General features: G+C 37.5%; 1 protein-coding gene and 1 long non-coding RNA gene across 2 annotated transcripts in view; one reads left to right on the plus strand and one right to left on the minus strand.

Annotated features, from left to right (window-relative positions):
* The first annotated feature begins 1,037 nt into the window (after positions 1 to 1,037).
* LOC308660641 lies at positions 1,038 to 6,317 on the plus strand. The gene is made up of 5 exons (XR_014024768.1): positions 1,038 to 1,095; positions 2,589 to 2,634; positions 3,626 to 3,647; positions 4,369 to 4,475; positions 6,089 to 6,317. It is a non-coding gene; the product is annotated as an uncharacterized lncRNA (long non-coding RNA).
* A 285-nt stretch (positions 6,318 to 6,602) lies between these two features.
* The window catches only part of LOC308662969 (ribokinase-like), a 40,869-nt gene continuing 20,093 nt past the window's right edge, over positions 6,603 to 27,378 (minus strand). Inside the window, exons 6-7 of the mRNA XM_081319114.1 lie at positions 24,957 to 25,145; positions 6,603 to 8,213 (exon numbers count right to left, since the gene is read on the minus strand). Coding sequence (XP_081175240.1) covers positions 8,040 to 8,213; positions 24,957 to 25,145 — 363 coding nt within the window. The 3' untranslated portion in view covers positions 6,603 to 8,039. The remainder of the gene's footprint in view (positions 8,214 to 24,956; positions 25,146 to 27,378) is intronic.

A 27,378-nucleotide genomic window follows, 5' to 3' on the forward strand; every position in this document is an offset into this window, starting at 1 on the left:
AACAAGTATTTTCCCAGCTTTCAATCCTGTTGACACATTATGAATTGCTATGCAGATGTGCCTTTCTGTATCTCAACTACATGCTTCCCTGTCTCCCATTCATGCCTGAGAAGTTTGCTAGGTTACAGCTCTAAATGGTGCAACAGTCTAATTAATATTATTTGTTTGTTCTTTGGAAATATCTAGGGACCTCTTCAACAGGTACTGTTTACAAAAATGTAAAAAAGGATGAAGCAGACTAAAGCAATAGTGAAATAGAAAGGACCTGCAATGCATAGCATTGACCCTAATGGACCACAAAGAAGAATTCAATAATGAATAGATTCCTCTCTTATAATACTTAGAAGTCACTTGGATATAAATAGAATGTCTATGGAGATTCTCAATCGTCCAGGTCACGGTTGTCCCAAAAGTGTTTTTTCAAAAGGCAACTGGACTTTGGTTTTTCTTTGAAAACGTTTCGCTTGTCATCCAGGAAGCTTCTTCAGTTCAGCTCAACACCTGTGGGACAATATAAATAGAACTGAATGGTAAGGTTTGCCTAACAAATTGAGCTATGTGGCAGAAAACTCGAAAACTGGGTAATCGCTAATCTGGATAAAGCATACACATTTATTACATATGCATGGATGGGTAAATGTGTACCATGGTCCGATGACAGCGAAGGGAAAAAAAATTGAAAAAGAATTTGCATTCCTTATCAGGTCCTTATCATGCAAACCAAGAGCTGGTCTATTCTGCCTAGTGTTTTATTCCAGAAGCCTCGTATTGGAACCTAGCAACCAAGATGGAGCACAGGAAGTCAACAAGAACCCCGCTGGCTCAAGGCTCAATTCAGGCTCCGAAAAACCGGCGAGATCAGCTGTTGTCAGAGCAACCAGAGAGGGAGGAGTCGGCCGATTCACGGAGAAAGAGGAGGAGCTCTCTACAACAAAGCCCAGTCTTTCAGATTCCAGTGGGCGGGGTTTTACCGAAGCGGAAGTCAAAGAACTCTCGCCCCGGAAGTATTTGGAAGTGTTTATGGCTCGCCGGTCGAGGTTATTTGAAGTTTTTTTTAGACGGTTCCGTTTGCCATGTTCCTGACGGTGGTCAATTGTGAGTTGACTGGGAGTCCCCTTTGGGGGGGAAGTTTCGTGTGGTGCGGGTGCAAACGGTACCGAGCCTCCCTTGGTACGAACCCATTGCCCGGTTCCCCTGGGACACGGCTCAGGAACCCGAGGTTACGTCTTGGATTAAGCCTCTTAAGACGCTTCTCGTTAAGGCTGACGGGGAAGCAGCAACGGGTCCACGCTCCCCTTAGCGCTGGCGGGGTGGCTGCAGGGCGAAGGTCCCGTTTCTAAGCTTTCTGTCTGCCTGGTTCCTGTAGGGTCGGCCGCTTAGTGATTGCGGTCCTACATTGTGGTTACACTAACCCAGGAAGTAGGCAACCTCGGCTCTTTTATGACTCATGGACTTCAACTCCCAGAATTCCTGAGTCAGCGTAGCTGACTCAGGAATTCTGGGAGTTGAAGTCCATTGAGTCATAAAAGAGCCGAGGTTGCCTATCCCCTGCACTAACCTATCCCATCATTTGGGAATCGAGTAGAGATTTTTATAGACGTTAGTCGTCCTTTCTGCACAGAATGTAGGCTAAACGGAGGTTGCTTTCTGCTGCATTCCTGAGATAAGAATTGTTAAGGTTTACCCCTGAAGTAGGGAGAAGACTGAAAAAGTGGAGAAAAGCCAATGAACATAACAGGGATTTCAGGGAGGGAAAGGGTGCTTTTGGAAAATGTGGGCGACTTCTACAGAATCCGTTTGCATCTGTTTGATATAGCTACGGCTTTCCCTAGCATCAAAGGGCTGCCCTGTGCAACTGCACCACACACAGTCTTGGGAAAAGACGTTGTTGATATAACTGCAACATTTATTTTTTATTTTTATTTTAATTCCATTTATATCCCGCCCTTCTCCGAAGACTCAGGGCAAATTTCCTCCATATGAATAGCACAGAGGTGCTGCATTTTCCCATTAAAAGCGATGCCTCTGATTTAATTTTATGATCTGAAAAGCTATGAATAGCACAGAGGTGCTGCATTTTCCCATTAAAAGCAATGCCTCTGATTTAATTTTATGATCTGAAAAGCTAATGAACTATGGTTTAATGATACACAAATTATATTCTTAAAAAGATGAGAAATTGACTGTTGAGCAAAGTTACATAGGGAGGGAGAAGTTGTAGCTGTCATGATGTTACAGAGCTACAGCTGCCAGCAGCTTTAGTTAAGTATACAGGACCTTGGAATGTTAAGAACTGTTACTAGGCAGCGTACAAAAAACAGTGCTAAAAGCAAAATGTGATAATGGTAATGATAACAGAAAACATAACTATTAATAATCATGGACTTACATTTATTGCAAGTCACTAGATGGGAATCCTACTCATTCCTCATCCAAATGTCTGAGGAAAAAACCAAGTCTTCACTGCCTTTCTAAAGGCTTGCAAGGTTTGAGCCAGCTGTAAGTTGGGGAAGATTGTTTCAGAAGGCAAGTGCCACCGCAAAAAAAAGTATGCCTTCTGGGTCTCATAAAATGACCTTTTTTTTCAGAGGAGGGACCTAAGGCATTGCCCTTCTGCTGAAGTGTACGGCACAGGTAGAGGACTTGCAAATATTCTGTTTTGAAATCTGTTCAGAAATTATTGATAGCATCCAGGAGTCAAAATACTTGACTTGAAAGGACAAAAAAATGTATATACAATATATTTATATAGTGACATTGCTACTCACCAAGAATAGATAGCATACTACCTAAGTAAATAAACTATATCTTGTCTGGAATCTTTAAATTTGCATTAGAAAAGTACCGGTATGTTAAAAATATGGTGAGTCATGAGGGTTTTTTTTGAATATTATTTAAATGCTTTTAAATGCTGCTCATTTTTCTTCCACAGCTGGATTTTCAATGTGCTGTATGCCTTTGAAAACAGCCTGGAAACTTTAGTTAATTCAAAATAGACTGCTCACTAGGCTAGATTGCTCACTGAGATAGTTGGTACAAACATGTCAGTTCTTCACCATCTAGACTGGCTGCCAGCTCATTTTCAGATCCAATTAAAAATATTGGTTTTGATCTTTAAAGTCGTAAACAGCTTAATACTAGGTTACCTGGATGTGAGTACTTTCTATATGTAATGAGACCCTTCTCTCACCAAGCCTTCTCACCAAAGGAAATGAGGTGGGTCTCTACAGAGGAGAAGAGACTTTTCTGTGGTGGTACCCCTTTTATGAAATCCCCTCTATTGAGAGGCTTGACTAACACCCATATTGGTTGCATGTTAGTGCCAAGTAGAGATATTTTTGTTCTCCCAGGTCTTCTAATTAATTTCCATTCTTAGTTTTTGAGTGACTGCTATGCTGCTGCCTAGCTAATAGGTTTTTAAAATTTTATATGTTATTTGATTTTTATCATATTGTATGCTTTCAGTCAGATTATATTTTAGTTCATTTAATTGTAAATTGCTCATAGGTTAGGTTATTAGTTGGTTTAACAAAATAAAATATATGTTAGAAATAATTTGTATATTGGTAAATAAATTAAAATTAAAACATTTTAATATTTTTTCTTTTTTATTCTGTAATGCCAGTGGCCAAGAAAGCCAAATCAAAGTAAGTAAACATTTTAATTGCATTTACTACTCTAAAACTGTACAGTTCAGATAACTGCTGCTATTAATGGCAGTTGGGTTCTTTCTGTAATGGATTGCCATTTGTATCAAAAATAATTGTTAAGAAATCATATGAGATTATTTGAAAAAGAGCTGTTCATTTAAGTAAATATTAAGAGAACACAGCTTTTCCTTTAATCTCTCAGATTGATGTAGTGGTGGAAGAAGCAGAAATTTAGGAGACAAAACCAGCATGCTTAGTTATGTCAGTTATGCATTTTAATTCTTCCATATTTAAGAGCTAATGTAGTATCATATAGAATGTGGCCAATTCAGTTCTTTAGAGAATTGCTTTCTTGATTCCAGTATGGGTGGTTATAATAATTTATTAAATCTATATGCCACACAACCCTTTGTAGCACCCAATGATGGATAATGAAACTGTATGTACCTCACACTGTTTTCCCAGTAGCTCTTTATGGGTATTGGTGGGGCGGAGGGTTGGTAAGACATACAGGGCTACAACAGAAAAAAAAGATAGCTAATAAAGGCTTGCTTTTGGGACTTCTCATTGCAAGTAATTGTCTTATTTAAAAAAATCTTAATCTAAAAATATTATGGAAAATAGAGAAATTCTAAATTAAATATGTTAATAGGCAATCATGCATGCACCACAAAGACAAAAATAAAATAAAAAGGTGTTCTTGATGTTATTATTCTAGGTATATACTTGTGAGAATGGTCAGTGAAGCAGGAACAGGTTGTGCTTTTAATGTAAAAAGACTCCGACTTGAAGACAAGCTGGTAATGCTAAGATATGATCGCACTGGTAAGAAATTGAAGAGTGTTTTATAACATAGTATCCAAATGGTCTGAGTAGGAATATTCAAGGTATTTAAATCTTAAAAATCTCCCAAACAGTATGAAAAAATATCAGACTTTGGTACATACTACAGTAATAGATAAAATTGAGGCCTGTTAATGTAATGCATTTGTTGTTAAATAGAAGCACTGGTCAAGGTTGAGCTAAAAAGTAAAGTTTGAAAAAGGTAAAGGTCGATTCTGGTCAGGTGCTGGCAGTAATCTTCTAAGATACAAATAATTTTGCAAAGATACTGAGACACAGAAAGTTTTAAGGAGGGTTTTCTCAGTTGGAAAGAAAGTTATAAAGTATTCTGCCATAAATACTTGAAACTGAATGTTAGCATCAGAGCTTGTGGTTCTTTGGGTTGTACAATGTAATTGCAGCAACACGATGGCCTACATCGTCTTTGTAGCTATCTTGTATTCTACACATGTGAGGAGGTTTCCCCAGTACTGTCTGTTGTACTCAACATTTCTTAAAAGAGGTGGTTCTCTTAAGTAGCATCCCCTCCGTAAGGTGTGTGATTCAGCAAATCCAGTACAAATGCCTACAGAAACAATCTTAGAGCTTATATTGATATGCTGTTTCAGCCCTTCAAGCTAGAATAAGAAAGCAAAACTGAATGCTAATAGAATTTTATTGTAAGAATCTTGCAAGTCTGCATGTGCTTCCCATCCTCCCTCTTTATCTACAAGAGAACTAGGAAGGGTCAAGCCTGAGATGCTTTCTCAAATTGCAATTCTGTCTAGGATTCAAATTTCTTTAGCCTGTCCAATATCTTGGTTGCAGTTCTTCCTCCTGTTCCTCAAGATTACTCTTACAACCCATTACAGCTATTTGAATTCCTGCTTGCTTTCTCTACAAATATTTGTACTGTGTGCCTACATCCCTGAGGGAAGTTTATGTCCCATTTCTAATTTAAGGACCATATTTTCTCAGCAGAGATTTATTCCTAAACATTGTGATTATACTTCAGTAAAGCTGCAATCCAATTTAGATCTGTTTAAAATGAGCAGCAGATGATACTGATCAGTTCCTAAATAAATTGTAGAGTCCTTCCCAGAACTCTTGATCTAGTTGATCAAATGATCCAAGCAAGAAACAATATCTGATGTAAACTAGAAGGAACTGTATATACTTTGCTTTAGGTGAAGAATTATTTTAGAAGTTATAGAAGTTTAGAAGTTATATATCACTGATATAAATTAGATTAGAACTGTAAGAAAAATTATTCAGGGAAAATGTACAATTAATGATCTCAATATTTTTAAATTTTGGTGTTAAACCGTTGAAACCTATAAAGAATTTCATATACATTGATATTCTTTCTATTTGTTCCTTACCATTTAGGTTTCAAACCATAACGCTTTAAGTAAAATAAGTAAAGTTTTCTTTATTTATTTTGTAATATTTGTAATGCACTCTAGGTGGCCTACAACATATTTGTTGTACATCATATTCATTTCCTTCCTCATGTGATGAAAGACATACAATTGAACCAATCATTGATTTAGTTGTATTTATGTAAACATGTAAGTTGGCATAATTTTAGGGATTTTCTTTTCGTCTTTTCATAGTCAAACAGAAAGTCCTTTTCAAAGAGCAAAAAAAGATCTGTTCTGTGTAACTGATGCTTGGCTAAGAAGATTTGTGAAGATGTATACGAGGAAATACGAAGTTGGCAATGCTGAAAAGAAAATGAACTGAGATAGTCAAAGCCAATTGTAAATAAAAACATCATGGAAAATTACTGATATTTATCAATTATTTTGTTTTCACACTTGTGAATTAAAATTCTGAATCCTTTGTGTATGTTTCATTTCAACACGTGACGAAACCACCTACAAGAGGCTTCTTCAGTCTTTTGCACTGAAATTCTATAGATTCCAGCAAATTGTAGACACGATAGTTCAAACACATCTGGGAGAAACAGATTTAGGGAAGCTTATATTCTCCTGAGAAACATTCATTCCATGTAGCTACAAAACTGAACAGTGGAATAATTTGCCTACTTTGGTTGGCGGTCTCAGACATACGGGCAGGCAGATGGACTTATACTGCTTTTTAAGTAATTTTATTTAGCAGTTACAGTTGACTGGTGGTGTTATACTTTTATTAGATTTCTGTACCGCTGCAAAGATACTTTGTTGTACCCCCCCCTCAAAAAAGACCATATCCCATAAACATCCATAGCACAAACTGAAACAATCAGCAAAACAAAAAGTTTTTAAAAATTCATATCATGGTTTCATCTCAAATACAATAAGTGCTTCAGGAGAGTTCTGTGAAATCCCTCATCCCATGCATTTCAAGATGCTGGTCATTCCTTTTAAAGTATCACAAAGCTTAGGAGAACCCAGGTGTCTAACAGAATATTTAAATTCTATTCAAATATCCCAAAAGTGCTTTTTCAGGAGGCAACTGGAGTTTGTTTTTCTTTGAAGACGTTTCGCTTCTCATCCAAGAAGCTTCAGCTCTGGTTGGATGGTGGGGGATCCGGTCAGAGCACCATCCAGTCAGAACTGAAGAAGCTTCTTGGACGAGAAGTGAAAGGCCTTCAAAGAAAAACTCTAGTTGCCTCCTGAAAAAGCACCTTTGGGACAACCGTGACCTGGATGACTTGAGAATCTCCATAGATATTCATCAAATAGAATCTACACATCCAAAATATGCCTGCAGAATGAGGTGTAGGAGGGCACTTACATGCATTTTCTGGAGAAACTGCTTTCTTGTGGAATGGACTCCAACCAGAATTAACACATTCACCTTGTTCTTGATATTTAGGGAGTTTATAAAATTTGGCTTTTCCAAAGAGTACTTGGAATTGAGGGGTATGCAGTGGTTTTACTTGCGATTGTGGGAACAGATGAAGATTAATCCTATTGTGATTGCTGGCTGTATCAGTTTGAATGTTGTAAAGTAATTATGTTTGTAGTGTATTATTGCATATATGCTGTGAACTGCTTAGAGCGAGTGAAGCAGTATAGAAGCATTTTAAACAAACATAAATGAATGCCTTTTGGCACATATATTCAGGAAAGTAGAGGGATCATGACAAAGATTTTTCAAATTCCATAGTTTTTTAAAAAATTAACTTCTACAATTATGTCTGGAAGTTGAGAGTCATGGCAACTGGATTACCACAAAAGTGAAGCTTACCTTTTCGTGTATGCTTTGCCTAGGTATAAATATTAAACAGTTCTTTCCGCTTTGATCATCCTGTTTCTCAGTGCAAACAAAGACTTTCCAAATTGTGTAAAAAATTTATTCTCGGAGTAGGATTAAAATTTTAAAACATACATTAATAAAAGGGTCCTTGCTTAAGTGACCAAGACCTGGAAATAATCTTACTGTATCAGCTGAAATGCTGTATCCTAAACTGGAATTGCAGTGTGTGACACCATGTACACCTCATTCAGGATAAGGCTAAGCAAAAACATGCAATTTATACAATTTTCATTTTGGCATCCGTGTAGTTGGCATTTGTTTAAACGTTTGAGCAGAGAAATATCCAATGTTTTACCCAGATTAAAATAGGTTTTGTGGCAGATCCTTTCTGTAAGGGAAGGAAGTCTGTGTCCCAGTTGTTTCAGTGCTAATGGATGCTATGAAGTTACTTCTCCTCAGCATTTCATGTAGTGATAGATTGGGGTAGTGAGCCAGGTAGAATGCTAGTGCTCCAACAAAACTGTCACCAGCTCCCTAGAGAAAGTAAAAGGGGGAAAATGAAATACTGCAAGTGGTAAATAGAAAATACTGTAAACAATGTACTTTAAAAATTACTCATGAAAATGTATGCATTGAATTCTCAGTCTTAAATGCATAGATGAATGTGGATGAAATGGACATAACCGATAAGACTTGTTTAAAGATGACTCAACTTTTGCTATCTGTGGTTCCCAATTGATGCAGCCATACAAGGGCGGAGGATGTTTCTCCATCCCTAATTTAGAAAGGCTTTCATTCTATGTTTTGGAAATTACTTCCTTCATTGGCAAAACAATACCTAGAAAAGTATTTATTGGGTTGTTTATGGCTTGAAAATGATTTAGAAGAAGTGTTTTAGATCTTATTCAAGTGAAACCCACTTCTGCCTCTCATATGGGGGGGGAAGGGCAGTTTAAGAAAGCAATGCACTACATGAAATTTAAAGGAATTGTTCCAAATATTGTTTCAAGTAAAAGTTGGATTGTTTAATAGCATCTGCTAGAAAGGGGTTGTCATAAAAATTAAAAGGGAGGCAGAAACAGGACAAAATGCTCTAACTTTTATATAAGCATTGAAAATTGTATATTTTGTGTGCAGAAGCTATTTGCCTCTCAAAAGTTGGAAAAGAAAGGCGCACATAGGAAATGTTAAATGTAATGAAGTTATTGTAGCCTGTTTTTAGGAAGTATTTTACTTACCCAAACAAGACTGGGATATTCCTTTGCATGCACAGTTGAGCCACAGACTTCTACAGTTAATAGAAGCCTCATCCATCTATGGCTATTAGAATTTTACATTTCCCCAAAATATCAGCAACACTCAGAATTATGTTTCCTTTTCAGAGAATTTATACTTCCATTTTCTTGAAAAGTTCAGGTCTGATTCATGGTATTCTATATCCTTCATGCAGCTAAAACCTAGGTTTTGGTGAGGCTTAAATATTTAAATCCTTCTCTCATATCAGAAAAAGCTGTATTTGTTGGCTTGATTTGTATATAATACACGATTTCTTCATTACTTCCTCAGAATGTAATGAGGAAGAAAACATACAGGATGATTCTAGATCAAAGTTTTGCAGTTCAATCACTGCAATGGCAGGTTCAGATCAATGGTAGATTGCAAGATTTTAGAAAATTAGAAAATATGGTGGAATTACAATAAAACTCTGAAATGGCCACTATGTCCCATGTTCTTAAATTTTGAAGTTTCCATTCTTTTTTTTAATTCTCTTTTTAATTTTTATATAATGGGACAGCCAAGAAAAAGTTTCTACAAGTTTCGTTTCAACTTGTTTCATTCCTCAGCCAAATTCACACCAGAGTCAAATATATATCTAGTTTTATTTCAACCCTGACATTGTGCTTCTCATTTTCCTTTGGATGGAGTTGTTAAGCTTTATTCAAGTTAGTGCCCTCCAGTTATTTGGGGCTATAATTTCCAGTGAACTTAGTTACTATAGTCCCATACATGTGGAACATGTTCAGGGGTAGGCAACCTTGGCTCTTTTATGACTCGTGGACTTCAACTCCCAGAATTCCTGAGCCAGCTATGCTGGCTCAGGAATTCTGGGAGTTGAAGTCCACGAGTCATAAAAGAGCCAAGGTTGCCTACCCCTGCCCTATATTTATGCTTTCTACTCTTCTATTTAACTATCAGCCTTTTTTTAAACCTCTGGATTGTTTTTTAGGTAGTCCTTGACTTACGACCACAATTGAGCCCAATATTTCCATTGCTAAACAAGACAGTTAAGTGAGTTTTGTCCCATTTTACAATCTTTCTTGGCACAGTTGATAAGTGAATCATTGCAGTTGTTAGTAACACGGTTGTTAAGTGAATCTGGCTTCCCCATTGACTTTGCTTGTCAGAAGATTGCAAAAAAATCACACTACAATGATGAATGTGTTTATACATTTTTTTTTCAGTTGTGTTCAATTCTTGAAGAGTTTCTGAGTAAGTCTCTAGTTTTCTTGGCAAAGATTTTCAGAAGTGATTTAAGCATCAGAAGTGGTTACTTAATTATTAATTTAGAAGAAAGAATTCATAATAGGAAAGTAAATTTTATAATATTTTAAGAGCTATCTTAGCAATGCCTGAGAAGTTATAAAAATATCCAAATACTGATAGATAAACAGAAAATCCTCTATGATTATTACAATTTCTGCAACTATAAAATGGCAACTGCTTCCAGATATGACATGCATTTAGACAGGAAAGCTCTGCACAGGATCTACACTTAAGATAATTTTGCATGTGAAACGCTAACGTGATGGTAATTTTCCAAAAAGCTATGTAGTAGGGAAATGACAAAGCACAATGAGCACAAGAGACAGGCCTCATCACTGCTGATGGCAAAGCAGCAGAAAAATCTGGTTTTGAGATAATGTTTTCCATGAGTAAAGCAAATGACAAGATATAATGCCTATAAATCTGAGCCTGATTTGAAAACCCCAGCTGACTTTTGGCAGGTCATTAATATTACAAAAATACATAGGCTAGTATCACATTTATATTACCTTGAATCTTTTGGAAAAAAGATTGCAAAAGTACCGTAATGAGTCTCCCCCCCCCCCCCAAAAAAAAAAAAGATTTATGTTCTCAAGTGTTGGTCTGCAAAATTTACAATTCCAAGTTAGTATGATCAATTGTCAGAAATGCTGGAAAGCGAAGTACAACAACTTCTGTGGACAATAATTGGGAAAGATAGCTAAATGATACACAGCAATACAGACAGGAAAGGATTGTGCAGACCTATCAAGCAGATAGTTCGAAACTGGGAAGAAGAAACAGCATTGGTAAGCAAATGGTCCATTGAATGTGCTTAGAGAATTTAAAAATGACTTTTTCACAAGCAAACAACTCCCAAGAAGCTGGGAAAAAAGATTCTACTATTCTACATTCTTACCCAGCTGGATGTTATGAAGAAAGCTCTTGGGCTGAAAAGACTGCTGTTTTGAATCGTTAAAAATCCATAGCTAAGCAATCACATATGTAACCCTTGGTGTCTTCAGTAAGGATTATTTAATTCAAAAATAACAACTGTGTTGTTAGAGAAGTATATCCATGCAATACTTTGCATCAGTGCTCAGGAATCTAGATCCATTTCCTGGCTGATTTCCTGATAGGTCATTTGCACATGATTAAATAGTACTTAGTGTTAGCCTCATACATTCCTAAAAGATGAAGCCAGATAAAGTGTCTGCTGTATAAATGATTTTTTTCCCTACTTGAAAATATCTTACTGCACAAAACCATTCAAGATCAAAAGCTAGGAGACTTTGGAAAGTTGTCTAGTTTGTGGTTTACTTTATAAAAAAAACCAGCAGTATAAATCTCTCCTTTGACATATAGCTCAAAAAGGTCTGCAACTTGTTAATTCTTGTCATCTCCGTAATATATATTTTTGAAGTCCATTGAGTCAGTCACCAGTCAGATAGGCAATAGACCGATTTCTGGACAGACTTGAAAATAGGTAGAGTAATAAAATGAGTATGCCATGCAAACTGCTAGTTGTCAACATCCAGAATAACACGCCCCGGTGATTTTTAAAGGGTTACCACAACACTTCTCTTGCAGCAATTTTAAGGGTCATGCATCAAAGCATAGACTTATAGTTTCCTAGCTCTGGCAGAATTATTTTGTGCTCCATGATGTTTTGCATGTAGCATCAAATTGAATGTGGAATGTTTTATTATATTAAGAAAAATGAAATGTACAGGGCTTTGAAAGGTAGCATAGAAACAGAATAAATAGATTAAATAAATAAGTAGATCAGTTATCATCTGCTATGGAAAATAATTCTGCTAACACAGAGCGAAGAACACTGCTATTATTCATAAAATACCATCTGTGGGCCTGATGTTGTGCAAACTGTTGTACGTCATTTCCCAACTATCAGAACTGTGATTGGAACTAAGAAATAGTATTTCAATTATGTAGATATTTGCTATTTCCAATTGGGCAATGTTTAACAAGAATTTCTAAACATGATGGGCTGATTTTCATGAATTTTGCTTTATGTACTTTGGAAAAAACAAAAGATGCAGCTTTTTAATTTAAATGTAATTTTGCAAGGGAAGTCCTTTACTTTTAACTGTCTGAAACTTTAATGATTGTAAGTTTAATTTTCATTTCAAGAGACTAATGATATTTATCTCATAACCAATGTATTCTTGACTGTCATTTGAACTCTGCTGCCTTAAAAACAAAGGGAGTAGTACATTTAATCTAGAAGGCAGGTTCCATGGGGAAAAAATGAAATTTTGCTTGTGGGCTTTACCAATTAGATAGATTTGACGTTATTGAAATGGCTAGTTTATATTATTTTGTAAAAGTAAAAAGTTGAGGTTTGAAGTTGATACTTTATTGCACCAAAGAAAGTCGGAAGTCAATGCCTTTTTTCCTTTTTTTTCTCCCTTACCTCACTTTGTATTTTGATTGTATCGTATATTATAAACTAATAAAACTTTTTTAAAAAAAATAGAAGGCACGTTCCGATGGCTGTTGTGGTGAAGCTATTGATACAGATATTGGTATCTAATCAAACCAATGACAAACCAAAATATCTTGTGGTACCAAATTTTCTAATCAATTAAGAATTTTATTTAGTATTCTGTATTACAAGGGAGACTACAACTGTACAATTTTTATAACGTTTTATAACATTCACCATTTGTTTCATTTATTTCGATAATATTCTTCATTCTAAATTATGATGTGCCAAGAAGGAAGTCCTTTTCAGCAGTGTTTTTAATTACACCACAGATTTACCCAGAACATTCTTGTAGCTCTGTTTAAATTTTCAATAAACTTTATGAGTTGCCTTCTTAAAAAAAACCTGTAGTCATACAAGAAGTTCATGTTTTCATCAAGTACCCAATACAATAACAGCATCTTTCACTTGCCCTAGGCAATTTGAAATTCATTCAATATATAACCAATTGGGGATTTCCTGATAGGTGGCAAATACATTTAATAATAAATAAAAATAGATAATTTTTAGCCATTGTCCTCTCATACGATCATATCTAGGAAGGGGAGGGGACAGCAAATCTGTTTTCTCCCTCCCGATAAAAAATAATTGCTCTACTAATGTTGATGCTCAACATGATTTGGACTCCTGTATAATTAATATTCTAAATATGCATAACAGGTTCTCTCCAATCACCCCTACCCTGACTGCATGGAACATGAGCAAAAAATTGTCAAGAATGTAGGTGTACTAAGTAAGCATGGATGTAAAAGTAAAATCCTTATGTTACTCTGCAATCAGGTGCCCTGAATAATTTGGTAACAAGCCTGGCTACGATGTTACTCATCTCTCATTCTAAATCATTTAAGAATATTAAATTGTATCTGTTCTAAAGCAGATCTCTGGAAAACTCTTAACAGAAACTCACTAAAATTATTATTTTTTTGCTATCTCCTTTCATCATTAGTCATTTAATGATCCAACCATTTCTCTGCTGATTTTGTGTTCTAAGGTATTCCAACAAAATATTAAAAGCATATTAAAAGCTTATTTAATATTCCCAGCAAAAAATCTCTTTTTATTATAAGATTTTTTTGACATGGTTTGAGTTCTTCTATATAGGAGTTGTGGCCAGGAGGGCATTTGCCCAGGTTCGCCTGGTGTGCCAGTTGCGCCCCTATCTGGACCGAGATGCTCTACGTACGGTCACTCATGCACTCATTACCTCCAGTATAGATTACTGCAATGCTCTCTACGTGGGGCTGTCCTTGAAGACCACCCGGAGGCTCCAGTTGGTGCAGAATGTGGCCGCATAGGTTGTGATGGGAGCATCCCGATGCTCCCATATTATACCCCTCCTGCGTGAGCTGCATTGGTTACCGGTTGCCCTCCGGATGAGATTTAAGGTGCTGGTTCTTAACTTTAAAGCCCTACATGGCTTAGGCCCGGGATATTTGCAGGACCGTCTGCTGCCAGGAACGACTTCCCATCACCCGGTGCGCTCACACAGAGAGGGCCTCCTCAGGGTGCCGTCGGCCAGACAGTGTTGGCTGGCGACCCCCAGGGGGAGCGCCTGCCCTGTGGGAGCGCCTGCTCTGTGGAATCAACTTCCCCTTGAGCTCCGGATGGCCCCGGACCTCCGGTCCTTTCGTCGCGGCCTTAAAACATTTCTTTTCCATCAGGCTGACCTGGACTGACAATAGGGATTTTTAAAAATGTTTTTAATATTTTATCATTGGGGCTTTAGTTTAATTTTTTTTTAACATTTGTATTATTGTCTTTTATTGTTGTTAGCCAACCTGAGTCCTTCAGGAGATAGGGCAGCATATATAAGTCCCAAAAATAAATAAATAAATAAATAAAAGTTTTTTTTTAAGTTCCAAGCACACCCATTCATTTTCCTTTTAAGTTACGGGATCAGTGAAATAGTTGTTTGAAATTATTTCACTTAAGATACAACTATAAATTTCTAACAGGTTATATGGAACTTTGTCAGTCAGACACATTTGTAAAGAAATTTAAAGTTTTGATTTTGCGAGTAAAGGGGCTTTCCTATGTTTGAATCAATTATTTCATCTGAGCAGAAGAAAAAGAAATTGGTCAAATTTCCCCACATGTAACAAACTATTTTACTATTTTTGGACATGTTTAGTAGGAATTCCATTTTAAACTAGTAAAAAAGGTGTATTTAAAATGAGGAAAGTAAATAATACAAACATTAGTCTTCAGCTGTAAGGTTTGGAAGCAACCAGATCACATTAAAAATCTGCTATTCTGCTTAGCACGCCACATCGGCAGATTGGAAGGAAATCATACTGGAAATTGTCTAATAGAAGTTAGCAAAAATATTGTAAATCACCTGGCAGTGCCATTCAGTTTGTATCTGCCAGTCTAAAACCTGAAATATTTAAGACAGCCAGAGGGCAGCAGATTGCCAATTATTTATTATTGTGTTTTGATTGCACAGGTGAGGTGAATTTTCCATCTCAGGCATCTGAAGTTTTATAAACATTTAAAATTACAAAGAGGCAACCTTTGAATTCTAGGCCTTTGGGGTTTTCCCATTTCTAGCTACTGCTCATTTCTATATTTAATTTGAAAATAACAAATTCATAAGATGATAATTGATATTAAGTAAATTATCAAGCATGTAAGTTAAGCAAGGGAGGCAAGACTTTGCTATTACTTGTTTGCCTGCAAGTATTCAAATCCTGGACCTATGCCTTAACATTCCATTATCTTCAGGGCCCCAAGCTTTGGTCCATAACACAAATACTCTTCTCTAAGGATTAAATGAGCATCATTAGTCATTAAAGGTGGCAAAGAAAGTAGTCAGACAGAGCTCCTACACACCTAATTAGCAAATGCTTCTTTACAATCTTTTTTTTACTCCACAATGAAACAGCAGATGTCTATTAGGACTTAGATTGTCAGTTACATTAAGCAGAATATACGTTTAAAAGTCCAACAGAAGTGCCTGCTGTTCCGAGAAGTTACACCCACAGCCTATTAGCCCTTTTCCTATTTCTACCATGCAATGATAAGCTCTACTGATTCATTAATGAGCAGAGGGCACTCTCTATATTCCTATGAACATTTTCTATTATAGCATTTACCACCGGGATTTCTGATTCTGAAAACCATGTTTTGTGTTAGGCCCAGAGCTATATTATGAACGGCAAGGCTTCTTTTAAACTCAGAGGGAGAAAATGACTAGACACTGATTTTCATCAACGTCTTGATTTATGACACTGCTCACAATTCACATGTTTCCAACAGCTGGATCATCATTAAATTACGCATTCCCATCTGGAAGAAAAGTAGGAAAGCTGCAGGCCCTCTCCCCTCCCCTGAACACAAGGAATAGAAAGGGATTTAATTAGGTAACTGGATGATTTGGAAATAAGATCAGACCTTGACCTGGGTGGTCCTTTGCTTCTCCCGCTGCCTTATGTTAAGACCACAAGCTGTACACGTAGGGACCTGTTTACATTTGCTCAATTTGCTTAAATTACATTTCCATTCATTATCAAAAAGCCATTTCAACTGAGAGGGAAAAGGTCTTTATTAAAAAAAATCATATGGTTATGTCTAGAACTAGTCAGGACAAGACCATGGGATCCAGCATTATAAGGTTACATATCTGGCTGTGCACTGATGAATCAAAGAGGAACCTTCATTATGTGGAAGTGATATTTCAGGGGTCAAAATGCCTCATTTTTTTCTTTCTGGAAATGGGGGAGAATAATACTTTTTTATCTCAGTAAGTAGCCAGATGCTTCAAAGCTTATAAAATGCTTCTCAATCAGCAAATGCATAGAACAAGGGAGTCAGCAAATGGAAGCAGATGAAGTATTTTTCCACTCATTATTAAACAATCTGTTAGTTCTGGTAATAGAAATCCTACAGTATACTGCAAATACATTTAAGCACATCACTCATTAGCCTTTCAGGCTATTCTTACGTTAAAGTAGCAGAAGCACACATAGGCTCAAGCATGTTTGATGCTAAGCTTTATTAACGATTTCAACAATATTTTAAGGTGTTTTATTGTTAATATCATTACTGCATCAACTCAGTTTGTTATCAATAATATGGTATCCTGTCCCTGTGACTTAAAATGGAGAAGCCAAGCCAGAATGGTAGTCATTTGGTGATCTGGACAGGATAAAGAACTATTCTGGGACAAATACTGAGTAAGCATCTTTTCATGCCAAAGCAGTTCAAACTTGGCAAAGTATCGTTGTAGACAAGCAAAGATTCTCAAAATGGTCTTAAAAGGTTGAGAAGGAACATTGGCAGAACTCCAAAAGTCTGATGGTATCCAGTTGTGTCTGGAGTTGCAGGGCAACTTTCCCTAAAAATAAAAAAGGTTGGAAACAAGCAGGGTTGGCGGAGAAATCTGACTCCACCCATGTTTATTTTCTGAGAAGCACTTTTATGTTGTTTTCTCCGAGCAAGGTGCTGTAGCAGCACTAGTGACTATACCTATACATCAATTCTGTGGAATGTTTAATCACAAATCATTGATTAGGATAAGACTCTTAGGAAAGTTCGCTTTCATAAAACTATTCAAAGCACTTCTTGGAGGAAAGCCCTCTAAATTTATCTTAGCAAATGAACAAATCCTTGTTTCTTTCACAGGGGCAACAATGTTACCAGGAAAGGCCCCCAGCTGTCTGTATCAGGATCAGAAGTTAGGGTGACCTATTCTCTGTCTAGAATAAAAGCAAGACAAGTCAGAGAGAATGATTTCAGCTCATGCTACATTCACAGCCAAGTTGAACTTTAGCAAATAATAAATGCAGTGTTAAAAAAAATAACAGTTGCTGATTGGAGCAGCTGGTGGTTTATTTTATTCTGTACGGCTCTTTGTATTTCCAAAATTCATTGGATTGCATATTTGAGGCAAGAAAGCAGAAGGCTTAAGTCACAGGGTTATTTTGGCTACCGGATAAATAAAGGCAGCTATTATATTATCACTATCTGGGGCATAATTTTCTACAATAACACCCTCCATTTCGCCATACTTCTGTGCAATTAGCCACAATTAAACCCCAACTGCTCTCCCAAATTAAAGTTTCCACTGTTAACAAGCTTCCCACACTGTGGTCAATGCCATATTTTGCTATTATGCTACCAGCCATATCCAGGAGAAGCTGAACTTTAGTCTGTCCTCGCTTCTTGGTGAGCTGAGGAAGTTGCCCTCAGCACTCTCTTTGCCAACGGCTTCATTTCCTAGCAGCTGCTGTTTTTCACTGTCAAAAGGTTAACTAAAACCAAAGAAACTCTGCAAAAAAGATAGACAACTCCAAGGGATATTATTGAATAGCTAAGGCATTTGATAGTATTTGAGTTAACCACAGGTTCCACTTCTGCTGATGCACAGAGTTTTCAGCAATTAGTCATTGGATTGAGCTCATTATTTATAGTTTTTTAAAGTCGTTGCCGTTAGGCCACAAAGCCAGGAAACAAAGAATGGATGCTTTTAAGAAAGGCCTGGCTTTTTGGTATGTTGATAAGATTCCATTTTATTCCAGTCACAAGTGAGCTTTCCTGGTGTAGGGTTAGGCCAGAATTTGGAAAGACTTTCAAGAATATAATCAATGACCATAGATGAGGCTGAAAAAGGATGTGTGGTGTCAAGGTACAGGCCTAAACAGGAAATGGATCTGGTAAGAAAAATCTTGTGTGTTAAAAGCAAACAAACACTACTGTATGAATTTTGTTCTAAGGAATTGTTAGTCAGTGGAAAGGGAGACAGAACACTGAGCAACAAAGATTGGGCAATAAGAAAAAAGCGCCGTAAGAAGCACAAAAGCATAGTAGTGTTGAGCTGAAATAAGACAGTGATCACCTAGTAACTCAAAAGTCCAAACTTGTCAAATCACAATTTGTCTATTGGACATCTAAGTGCAAGCCATGAAAATTTTCATGAAGTCTATATGGATTTCCATATTGTGCTAAACCATAATAGCTTATCTTGTATGAACTCAGCCACTGTGGTTTATAAATCATGATTTATGACTCAGTGTCTTAGGCGAACCCAGAAATAAATGAGCCAACTTATTAATTTAACCAGCTGACAGGGATTAATTTTTACAGGCACTATCATTGTTCTTTTTATTTATTCAATTTTCTATGATAAGATCCAACGTAACCGTTAAATAAAAGGATAAGTAAAAAAAACTGAAGAAAAAAAAGAACTAGAAGCAAACTAGGACAAAATGACACAAGACTCATTCTCAATAATACATATAACAAGAAGGAAAACAAAAACCTTTCAGAATAAAATAGCTTTAAGAGCCTGTTTAAAAGGAAGCAAAAAGAAACTCGCTTGGGAAGATATTCTATACTGAGAAAGCCCTTTTTCATAGCAATACTGTAAAACTGATGCTGGAAAATAATCATTGGGAATGTTTCTGTTTCCCTCCATTTACTGTTGCTATACTGCAGACATGTCAAACACAAAGACCGGGGGCCGGATCTGGCCCACAAAGTGGTTTCATGTGGCCCACGAAGCCATCCTGGAAACAGTGAGGGAACAGCCCCCACTGCCATCCTTGATGTGAACGATGTAGAGCTGGCCATGCCCACCCAGTAGGCCATATGCACTCTAGCCACGCCCACCCAGTAGGCCATGCCCACCCTGGCCATACCCACCCGGCCCCTTGTGGGCAACCGCAATGCTGATGCGGCCCTCAATGAAATTGAGTTTGACACCCCTGCTATACTGCTTCTTTTACTTTTTTCAACATAATAAAGAAAGCAAGCTAAAAAACCAACAGTAGACCTGCACAGCTATGATGTGGAGGAAGCATAGGTCACTTAATTTTTTGACAATAAACAATTAACCTCTGGCATCTTGCTCTAAAAAAGGAAATGTGGGAAATTATGCAGAAAACTCAGTATTCTAGCCGTGTTACACATGGCCTATTGTAGCTATCGTTCAACACGTCAGACAGAAGGCAATTAGACAGAAGGCATTTTGGACTTGTTGCAACTCTCAGGTTGGCATAAGAGTAGCTGAAGAGCTGGTGTTTTCATCTTTAAGAAGCCATTATCTTCTAAACCAACTTAAATATACACCTGTGTATTACATGTTATTTTAAAGCAGAGGGGAATATTGTTGAGGGGGAAAAAGTCAAGGGAAGACATAGTAGTTGAGTTCCCAGGAGAACTTTTTAATTCTGTGAATTAATTTTAATTTTACATAGTAATTACTAAAACTGCAACACAAGCTTCTGCATGCTTTCTCAAGAGAAATTCTTACTGTTTTCAATAAGATGACCTTCTTTGTAAATTTAAGTGTGATTAGCCAAAGGAAATTCTACTCAATTCAATGAGAAGTAGATAGAAGATTGCAGCTTCATGTCCTAAATATACTGAACAGCTAACAAGTTCTGTCCTTATGTTTTTTACTTTTAGTAAAATATATATTAAGAAAAAACCACATACTATATAGTTGTGTGTGTGTGTGTGCGCGCACGCACGCGTGTAGTATATACTGTATAGTGGGTTTGGGGGTGGGTTTTTTTGTGGCTGGGTGTGTATCTTGAGCTCTCATTAGGTCTGACCTTACATTGTTATAAAATATAGGGCTGCTGTTTCTAAAACATACAAAATTATTTTTCTGTAAGCATTTTGTTCTTTACAATATTGTTATGAGCTTATAAATCAACAATTCATTTGTTAAAACAAGCTGCAGTAACAAGTTTCAATCATTCAGAAGTGTCTATCCTTTTCTGATTCATCATCACAAACACATGATGGATGAATAGATCTATCTATCTTATTGTGGCTTGGAATGTGAAGTTGAGATTTTTTTTTACAGCCCCATGCAACTAAAGTGACCGAAAGGGATAGACTTTCTACTAAGGCTGCTTGTTCTGAATGAAAACAACGATTCTCAATCTAACTGTATTTATTAAAAAGTCTGTACTTTACTCCTCTGAAGCCTCTATAGTAGTGATGGCAAACCTTTTAGAGGCTGAGTGCCCCAAAATCGCCCTGCCCCCTGCTGCTCCCCGCTCCACTTACACCCCGCCTGCCCGCAGGGCCACCCACCGCCTCCACTGCCTGCCACAGCAGATTGCCCAGTCAGTCCTGCAGCACCATGGCGGCCACAGCCTCTGTCCGCGCCTCACAGCAGCATCTGCATACAAAGGGGCATGAGGGCAGAGTCTTATCTCTGTTGCCCAGCTGCCATGTTCTTGGCTGCACTACTCTGTGCAGGCCGAGCCTGGGGGCGACTCTCCTCCAGGGGGGCTGCTGGTGAGGAGGGGGCTGTGGGGGAGGTGGAGCTGGGCCGACGGTGCACATGCCCACAGAGAGGGCTCCGAGTGCCGCCTCTGGCACGCGTACCATACGTTCACCACCACTGCTCTATAGGATTGCCTCCAGAAGGTTTCTCTTTCTCAACCCACACATAAGCTACATTTTAAATGAATTGTCAATTATTCAGTCCCTTGATAATGGGAGAAAAGCCTGTTGGGTTTATGTTGTATTATTATGTATTTTGAGAAAATCATTTTATCTGAGATCCTTTCTGTCCATCTTAAGAGAATTGTGATTTTGGAGTAGCATTTAAATTATGTAAATAAGTAAAGATATCAATGAAAAAAACTAAAAGTGGGCTAACTAGTAGACTGTACAATAGAACTGTTACTGGGCAAACGTCAAACAAAAACTATGTTTTATTTATGGGATGAAACAAATACACTGTCATTTAGAAATTAAATTGAACTATTCCAGGTAAGTCAAGATTCAGCCAAATAAAACATGAGTTATCTTTATGTCCCATATTGTAGATGAAAAAAAAGCGAGGAGGATCTTATGGGATTATTTGCCTTGACCCCATTTTTCCTCCTTTTTTTGAACGGCCTGCTTAAATACATGTGTGCTCCTCTCATCAGTCTTCCCCATGCTGTTCCTATTTCCCCTCAGAAGCTGCACATGGTTGATGATCTTGCTTTTTTCCTATTTTCTCCACTTTGGAACATTTCTGCTCAGGATGTTTATTTTTATTTCTTCCAGTTTGTAAGATCACCAAAGTGACAACTGTCCTTGACCAAACATGTGCTTTGATCCAGAGCTATGTCACCTGAAAACTAGATGTTCTATGTATGGAATGATTCATGCATGCAATGCTTTGCACATCCTTCACTACTGTAATAATGATCTGGACGCAATCATAAATCTAACCATGTAGTTTTCCCAGGTAGCAACATGACTGTGGCTTGCTGCTGCCTTCCGGCACTTTTCTAAATTCTCCCGTCTAGCCTACAGTCATTGCATTTCCTATTACCAACTAGGTCCACCCTTGATTAGCATTCTGGGATTAGCCAAGGTCATTTAGGTGCTGCCACCTTCTGTCATGTACAGACATTTGCACATTCAGGCATACAATCAAATGTCAACCATTTAATGGATTCCATTAAAACCTATGCTTTGTTGATCTGCTTTTCATAGCAACCTCAATATTGTATGGTTACAGAGACATCATTGCAGTTGACAATAGCAGCACCTGCTAAAGGCCACAACCCTGGAATATCCTAGTCTTGCTACTCTGCCTTTATTGCTACCAATACAGTGAGTCTTTCTGAGCTAACCAGTAATATCTGAAACATAATTTTGCTTCTTCTCCCAAGTGCAGAGAAAGTACAGTAGGAAAGTATTTACATAATCACAAAGTGGAGATAGTGATAACTGAAGGATACTTTGTCCAGAGACTTCAACTAATATTGAAAGTATATCTAAAATTCAGATGCTAAAACAAAGAAAATGGGCAGATTAGTGCCGTTATGATCCATTTGTGAGTTTTCCCCAAGAAAGCTGGCTGCCCATTGTTAGAAGTAATCTTGTCTACCAGATGGACACTTGGATTTGATCAGATAATCTTTTCTTAATACAGTTGTAGGCTAAAATAATCTCAGACTACGGTTAGCAAGACAAGTTGAGGCTTACAGTAGTTTCTTTTAGCTTTAAACTATTCTGAGGTACATATAATAATTTGATAACATTTAATACATTTAATAACAAACATTTAATGACAAACATTTAATAATTTGGTGTGATATCTATGAAATGAATTAGCTTTACTTGTACACAAAAGTGGGGACTAAGCAGTCAGTGTTGAATATTATCAGTAGAAATAGCATTTACATTTTTCTTGACAGTCTGCCATTAAAGCAAGGTATTCATGTACTTCTGTTGGATGACTAACTTGCAACATTGTTTCATTACACCCCTCCATTGTTATCTAATCAGTAAAAATCTAGCTATGAAAACTCCTAGCTTAACCAGAGAGAATTGTCATGGATTAAAAAGTGTGAAAGAATATCACTTTACCGAAAAGAACAAAAGAAAAAAAGGAAAAGAAACCTGCCTGTTAAAACAGCAATGATAAAAAGGTGTATTGCTTAACCAAACAATAGGAACATTCATTCGCAACCTCAAACAGAAGCACTTCACATTAACCTGAGATCAGTCTGAGATCAGATTCTGGATCTGATTTTCAATGCTGGGACAATCCTGGTATGTGTGGGGAAAAAATGTTTCTTAGCATATTAAAATACTTAAACCCTCATTCCTGGGGCAAGCAAGTCACATCCAAGATTTTAAAATATGGTTTCCAGAGAGTAATTTCCAGAGATTTTGATTCATGAAACATCTCTGCACGTCTTTGAGTAAGAAGATGATAAACAATCATATAAAGAAGGTCACAATCAAATCTGTACGTTACTTTCCATGCTGACCACGAGGAGTGAAAAATGTGCACAAACACAGGGAAACTACCATCTTGGCAGGATAATAATAATGAAAATATCCAATCAGCTATAACGATAGAGGAGAGGCAGTTTCCTCCAAACCAATGTACAAAGCAAATGCCCTAAAGAAAAGAACCTGCAAACAGAACTTACTCAGTTTTGGTTTATGTCAGCATGGAACTCATGAGCTGCTACTTCAAAATTGGAAGTTGACAATTTCAGACAGAAAATGCTCAGAAAATTCTATATACAGAGCTGCATAGGTTCTCTATCCTTAGGACTCTGCTGTTACGAGTCTGCTGTTGGGCATTTGGGGTTAAGGTTGTTTTCCTGAGAAAAATATATTTTACCTACTTGGGCACAAAACAATTAAACAATATCAACACTGATTTGTTTACTTCTGATCAAATCTGCTTTTCCCTGAATTAAACCAGTTATTCTTGTTTTAGGTACATTATAGCACTGTGCTTAGCCTCTAACGAAAAGTTACAATTGCTGGAGGAAAACAATTAATGACGACATCAGGCACCTAAAATGTATAGCTGGTACGTGGAGTGCTGTCAGCAACATCATGTTCTGCGTTTACATCAGGGGAAAAAGAAAAAAACACAGTACAAGATGTCCCAGCATAGTGAATGTGGGTGAGATAAACCAGCTATCAGGAACTTAACTACTGTCCTTCTTTGGGGCTGTTACTAATAATTATAGCATTCCACCCTTCAGTCATCACTTGGGATTATAAACGGGGGGGGGGGGAAATTGGAGGACAGAGAACCCCAAGTTCTCCAGTATAAGAATGCTCAAGTTAATGGCCGTATAAATTACAAGAAAACTAATTTGGTATGGCACACTTTTTCTGATATTTTATTATGCCCTGTGGAAGCTGAGTACCAGATACTTCCTAAGCACTACAAAGTCATAGGTTCTGCAAGCACATATACCTCAGGCATGTGAGGACACAACCAGTTATTCAGTTTGGGGGAGACAGAAAACTACTGGGCGTCTCCCTTCTTTTTCCAGACAGGAGAGTAGGTAGCTGAACTGAAGGTGCTGAGGGATTATGTCGCCATCTTGCACAAGTAATAAGAACATTAGTGTTGCAATACAGAAGAGACAGAAAGATGAAGGAAGCCTAAAATAACATCATCGGTACATGCTGCTCTCTTCCCTATCAAAAGAAATTAAACCTTAGGTGAACTCACATTCATTGTATAATAGGCTAGATGGCCGCAGTTTGATGATATTTTTTATTTATTTATTTAAAAATTGTAGTGCCACCCATTTAAAACACAACTCAGTAAAACTCAGAACAATAAAAGCCAAACCCCAGCACCTCAAACATCCCCCCCCTCACCCCAAACCAACTCCAGATATACTCATTCTATCTCAGCACCTGGATAAAAAGCCAGGTCCTGATGGCCTTCCAAAAGGCTAAAAAATGGGGGGCTTTCCCAATCACCGTGTGTGTGTGTGTGTGTGTGTGTGTTAGGGTTAGCATACCGTAGTATCCACAGCAGAGATCTTCCTGACAGGAATGTGATTTGGAGTTGGTTCCTCTTTGGAGACTATCACACAACCCTCTGGTCCCAAAGTTACGACGACAGTCCTGCAGCCTCTCTCTAACAATTTAATTCCGACTTGTCCAGCATCTCCAGCATTACCAACTGCAATTCCTGTTAGAATTTCTGCCTTGAAGGAAATATTAAAGCCAAATGTTTAAGCAAGCAAGCAAATTGTAGCTGAATAGCAACAGCATCTATAAAAACCATATTAAAATGATAAAGCTGTTCAACAATCAGTTCTACAAAGAAAATATGTAAATATTTTTAGTATCAAACAGAGAGGGAGCAGGCATGCCTAATTGCAATGGAAAAATAAAAATATCAGAATTTGGTTTCCTTTGGATTAAGGACTACTGGACTTCCTAGCTGGTGGATTGAGACATGGACATGGATTGCATAATTGGTTCCATAGGGCAAATTCCCAAATTCCTTGGGCCCTCCTTGCGGTACTGATGAATAAAGCATTATTACTTACATGACACTGACTGACTCAGGTTCATGGTAATAATTTAAGTTTCCTAATGCTAATATGAACATGTACATTTGGCAAAGTTTTGACACAGTGAAGCTTTCAATTTAGTGAATGAAAGCACATTTGTGATACGCTAACAGGCTATATTTTAGATGTAGATAATACAATGGCATTATTATGAAGCTGTTAAACATACAAATAAAATTAATAATAATAATAATCTATAACTGGGATTTTCAAAGAGTTCTATTACAAGGCTATCAATTAAGAGGGGTAAGAGTTTTACTCCTGCTTTGCCTAATGGGGTACTTTGAAGAGCAACTTCTGGGAAAACCATCCTTGGGGTTCTTTCTTGTCTCATGTGTCCCAAGTGGAGGTAAATTTTTCCCTGTCCTTCCTGCCAATTTTCCTGGAGGCAGTTCTCCAAAGCAGTACTCTAAAAAACCATGGAAAAAAATATGTTGCTTCTGACTTAAAGGGTGAGGCTTGGGAATGGTTAATGAATATAAATTAGTTAATACAAATTAAGTGTGCTATTACTCCGATTCCAAGGGAAAGTGTATGGGGGAATAGCATAACTGCTAAGCTTGTAAGCCGCCCTGAGTCTTCGGAGAAGGGCGGGATATAAATGGAATTAAAATAAAAATAAATAAAAATGACTTATTACCCATTTGATTCTATGCAGACAGTCCTCACTTAATGACTATTCATTCAGTTCAAAATTACAGTGGTGCTAAAAAAAGAGACTCACAACTGGTTCCCATTTATTATAACACCCTTGCTATCATGCGAACATTAGAGGTTGGATCACACAATGGTTGCAGCATCCCACAGTCATGGGATTACCATCTGAAACCTTACCTTCCGGCTTCCCTTAAGTAAAATCAATGGGGAAGCCAGCAGAGAATGTTGCAAGTTGTTTTAGTAAGTTGCTTGTACTCTCTCCCACCTGGCAGCAGCCAACTCCTGACTTTGCCATGCTCACACTACACCTCACAGGCCGTTTGTGCACCCTCCTTTGCCCAGCAGCTGCAACTCTCAGCCCCGACATACTTCATGTTTTACCTGTCTACCAGGCTGCTTTACAAGGCTACTGGGACTTGCTTAATGACCCAGAATCCTTGCTTAAAGAAGGCAATGGAGAGGGTTGGGATTGCCATCACTAAGCAGTGCAGTTACACAATATTGTCCTTTATGACTGCATAGCTTAGCGATGAAAAATCTGGTCCCAGTTACCATTTAACTACCTGTATCTGGGAATGGATGATGTATTTTTAAGAGAGGTTTTGAGAGCGTTAGAGGTAGCAAGAAATGTTTCTATACCGAATTATCTGACCAAAGGGAAGTTGTTTTGAAGGGGGCCTAAACAATTCTTTGGGAATTTGATCTGTTGAGCCATTTGTGCTTTCGATGTCTGTTTTTAAATACACTGCAGGCAATCCTTGACTTATAATAGTTCTTTTAGTGACCGAAGTTACACAGGCACTGAAAAAGTGACTTATGACCCGTTTTGCACACTTACGACCATTGCAGCACCTCCATGATCATGTGATGAAAATCCAGATGCTTGACAATTGATTCCTATTTATGATGGTTGCAGTATCCTGGGGACATGTGATCACCTTTTACAACCTTTTGACGAGCAAAGTCAATAGGGAAGACAGATTCACTTACCAACCAAGTTAACTAACAACTGCAGTGATTCGCTTAACAATTGTAGCAAGAAAGGTTGTAAAATGGGGCAAAACTCCCTTAAAAAAACTGTCTCACTTAGCAACAGACTTTTGGGCTCAGTGACTACCTATATTACCTCATCTAAGAGGAACAAAATTCATAGAAGAATGGGTGTTTAAAGTTTCGAATCTTGCAGAAATGTCTAAGATTTCTG

This window comes from Vipera berus, assembly GCF_964194415.1.
Source record: "Vipera berus genome assembly, chromosome: 1".
Lineage (NCBI taxonomy): Eukaryota > Metazoa > Chordata > Lepidosauria > Squamata > Viperidae > Vipera > Vipera berus.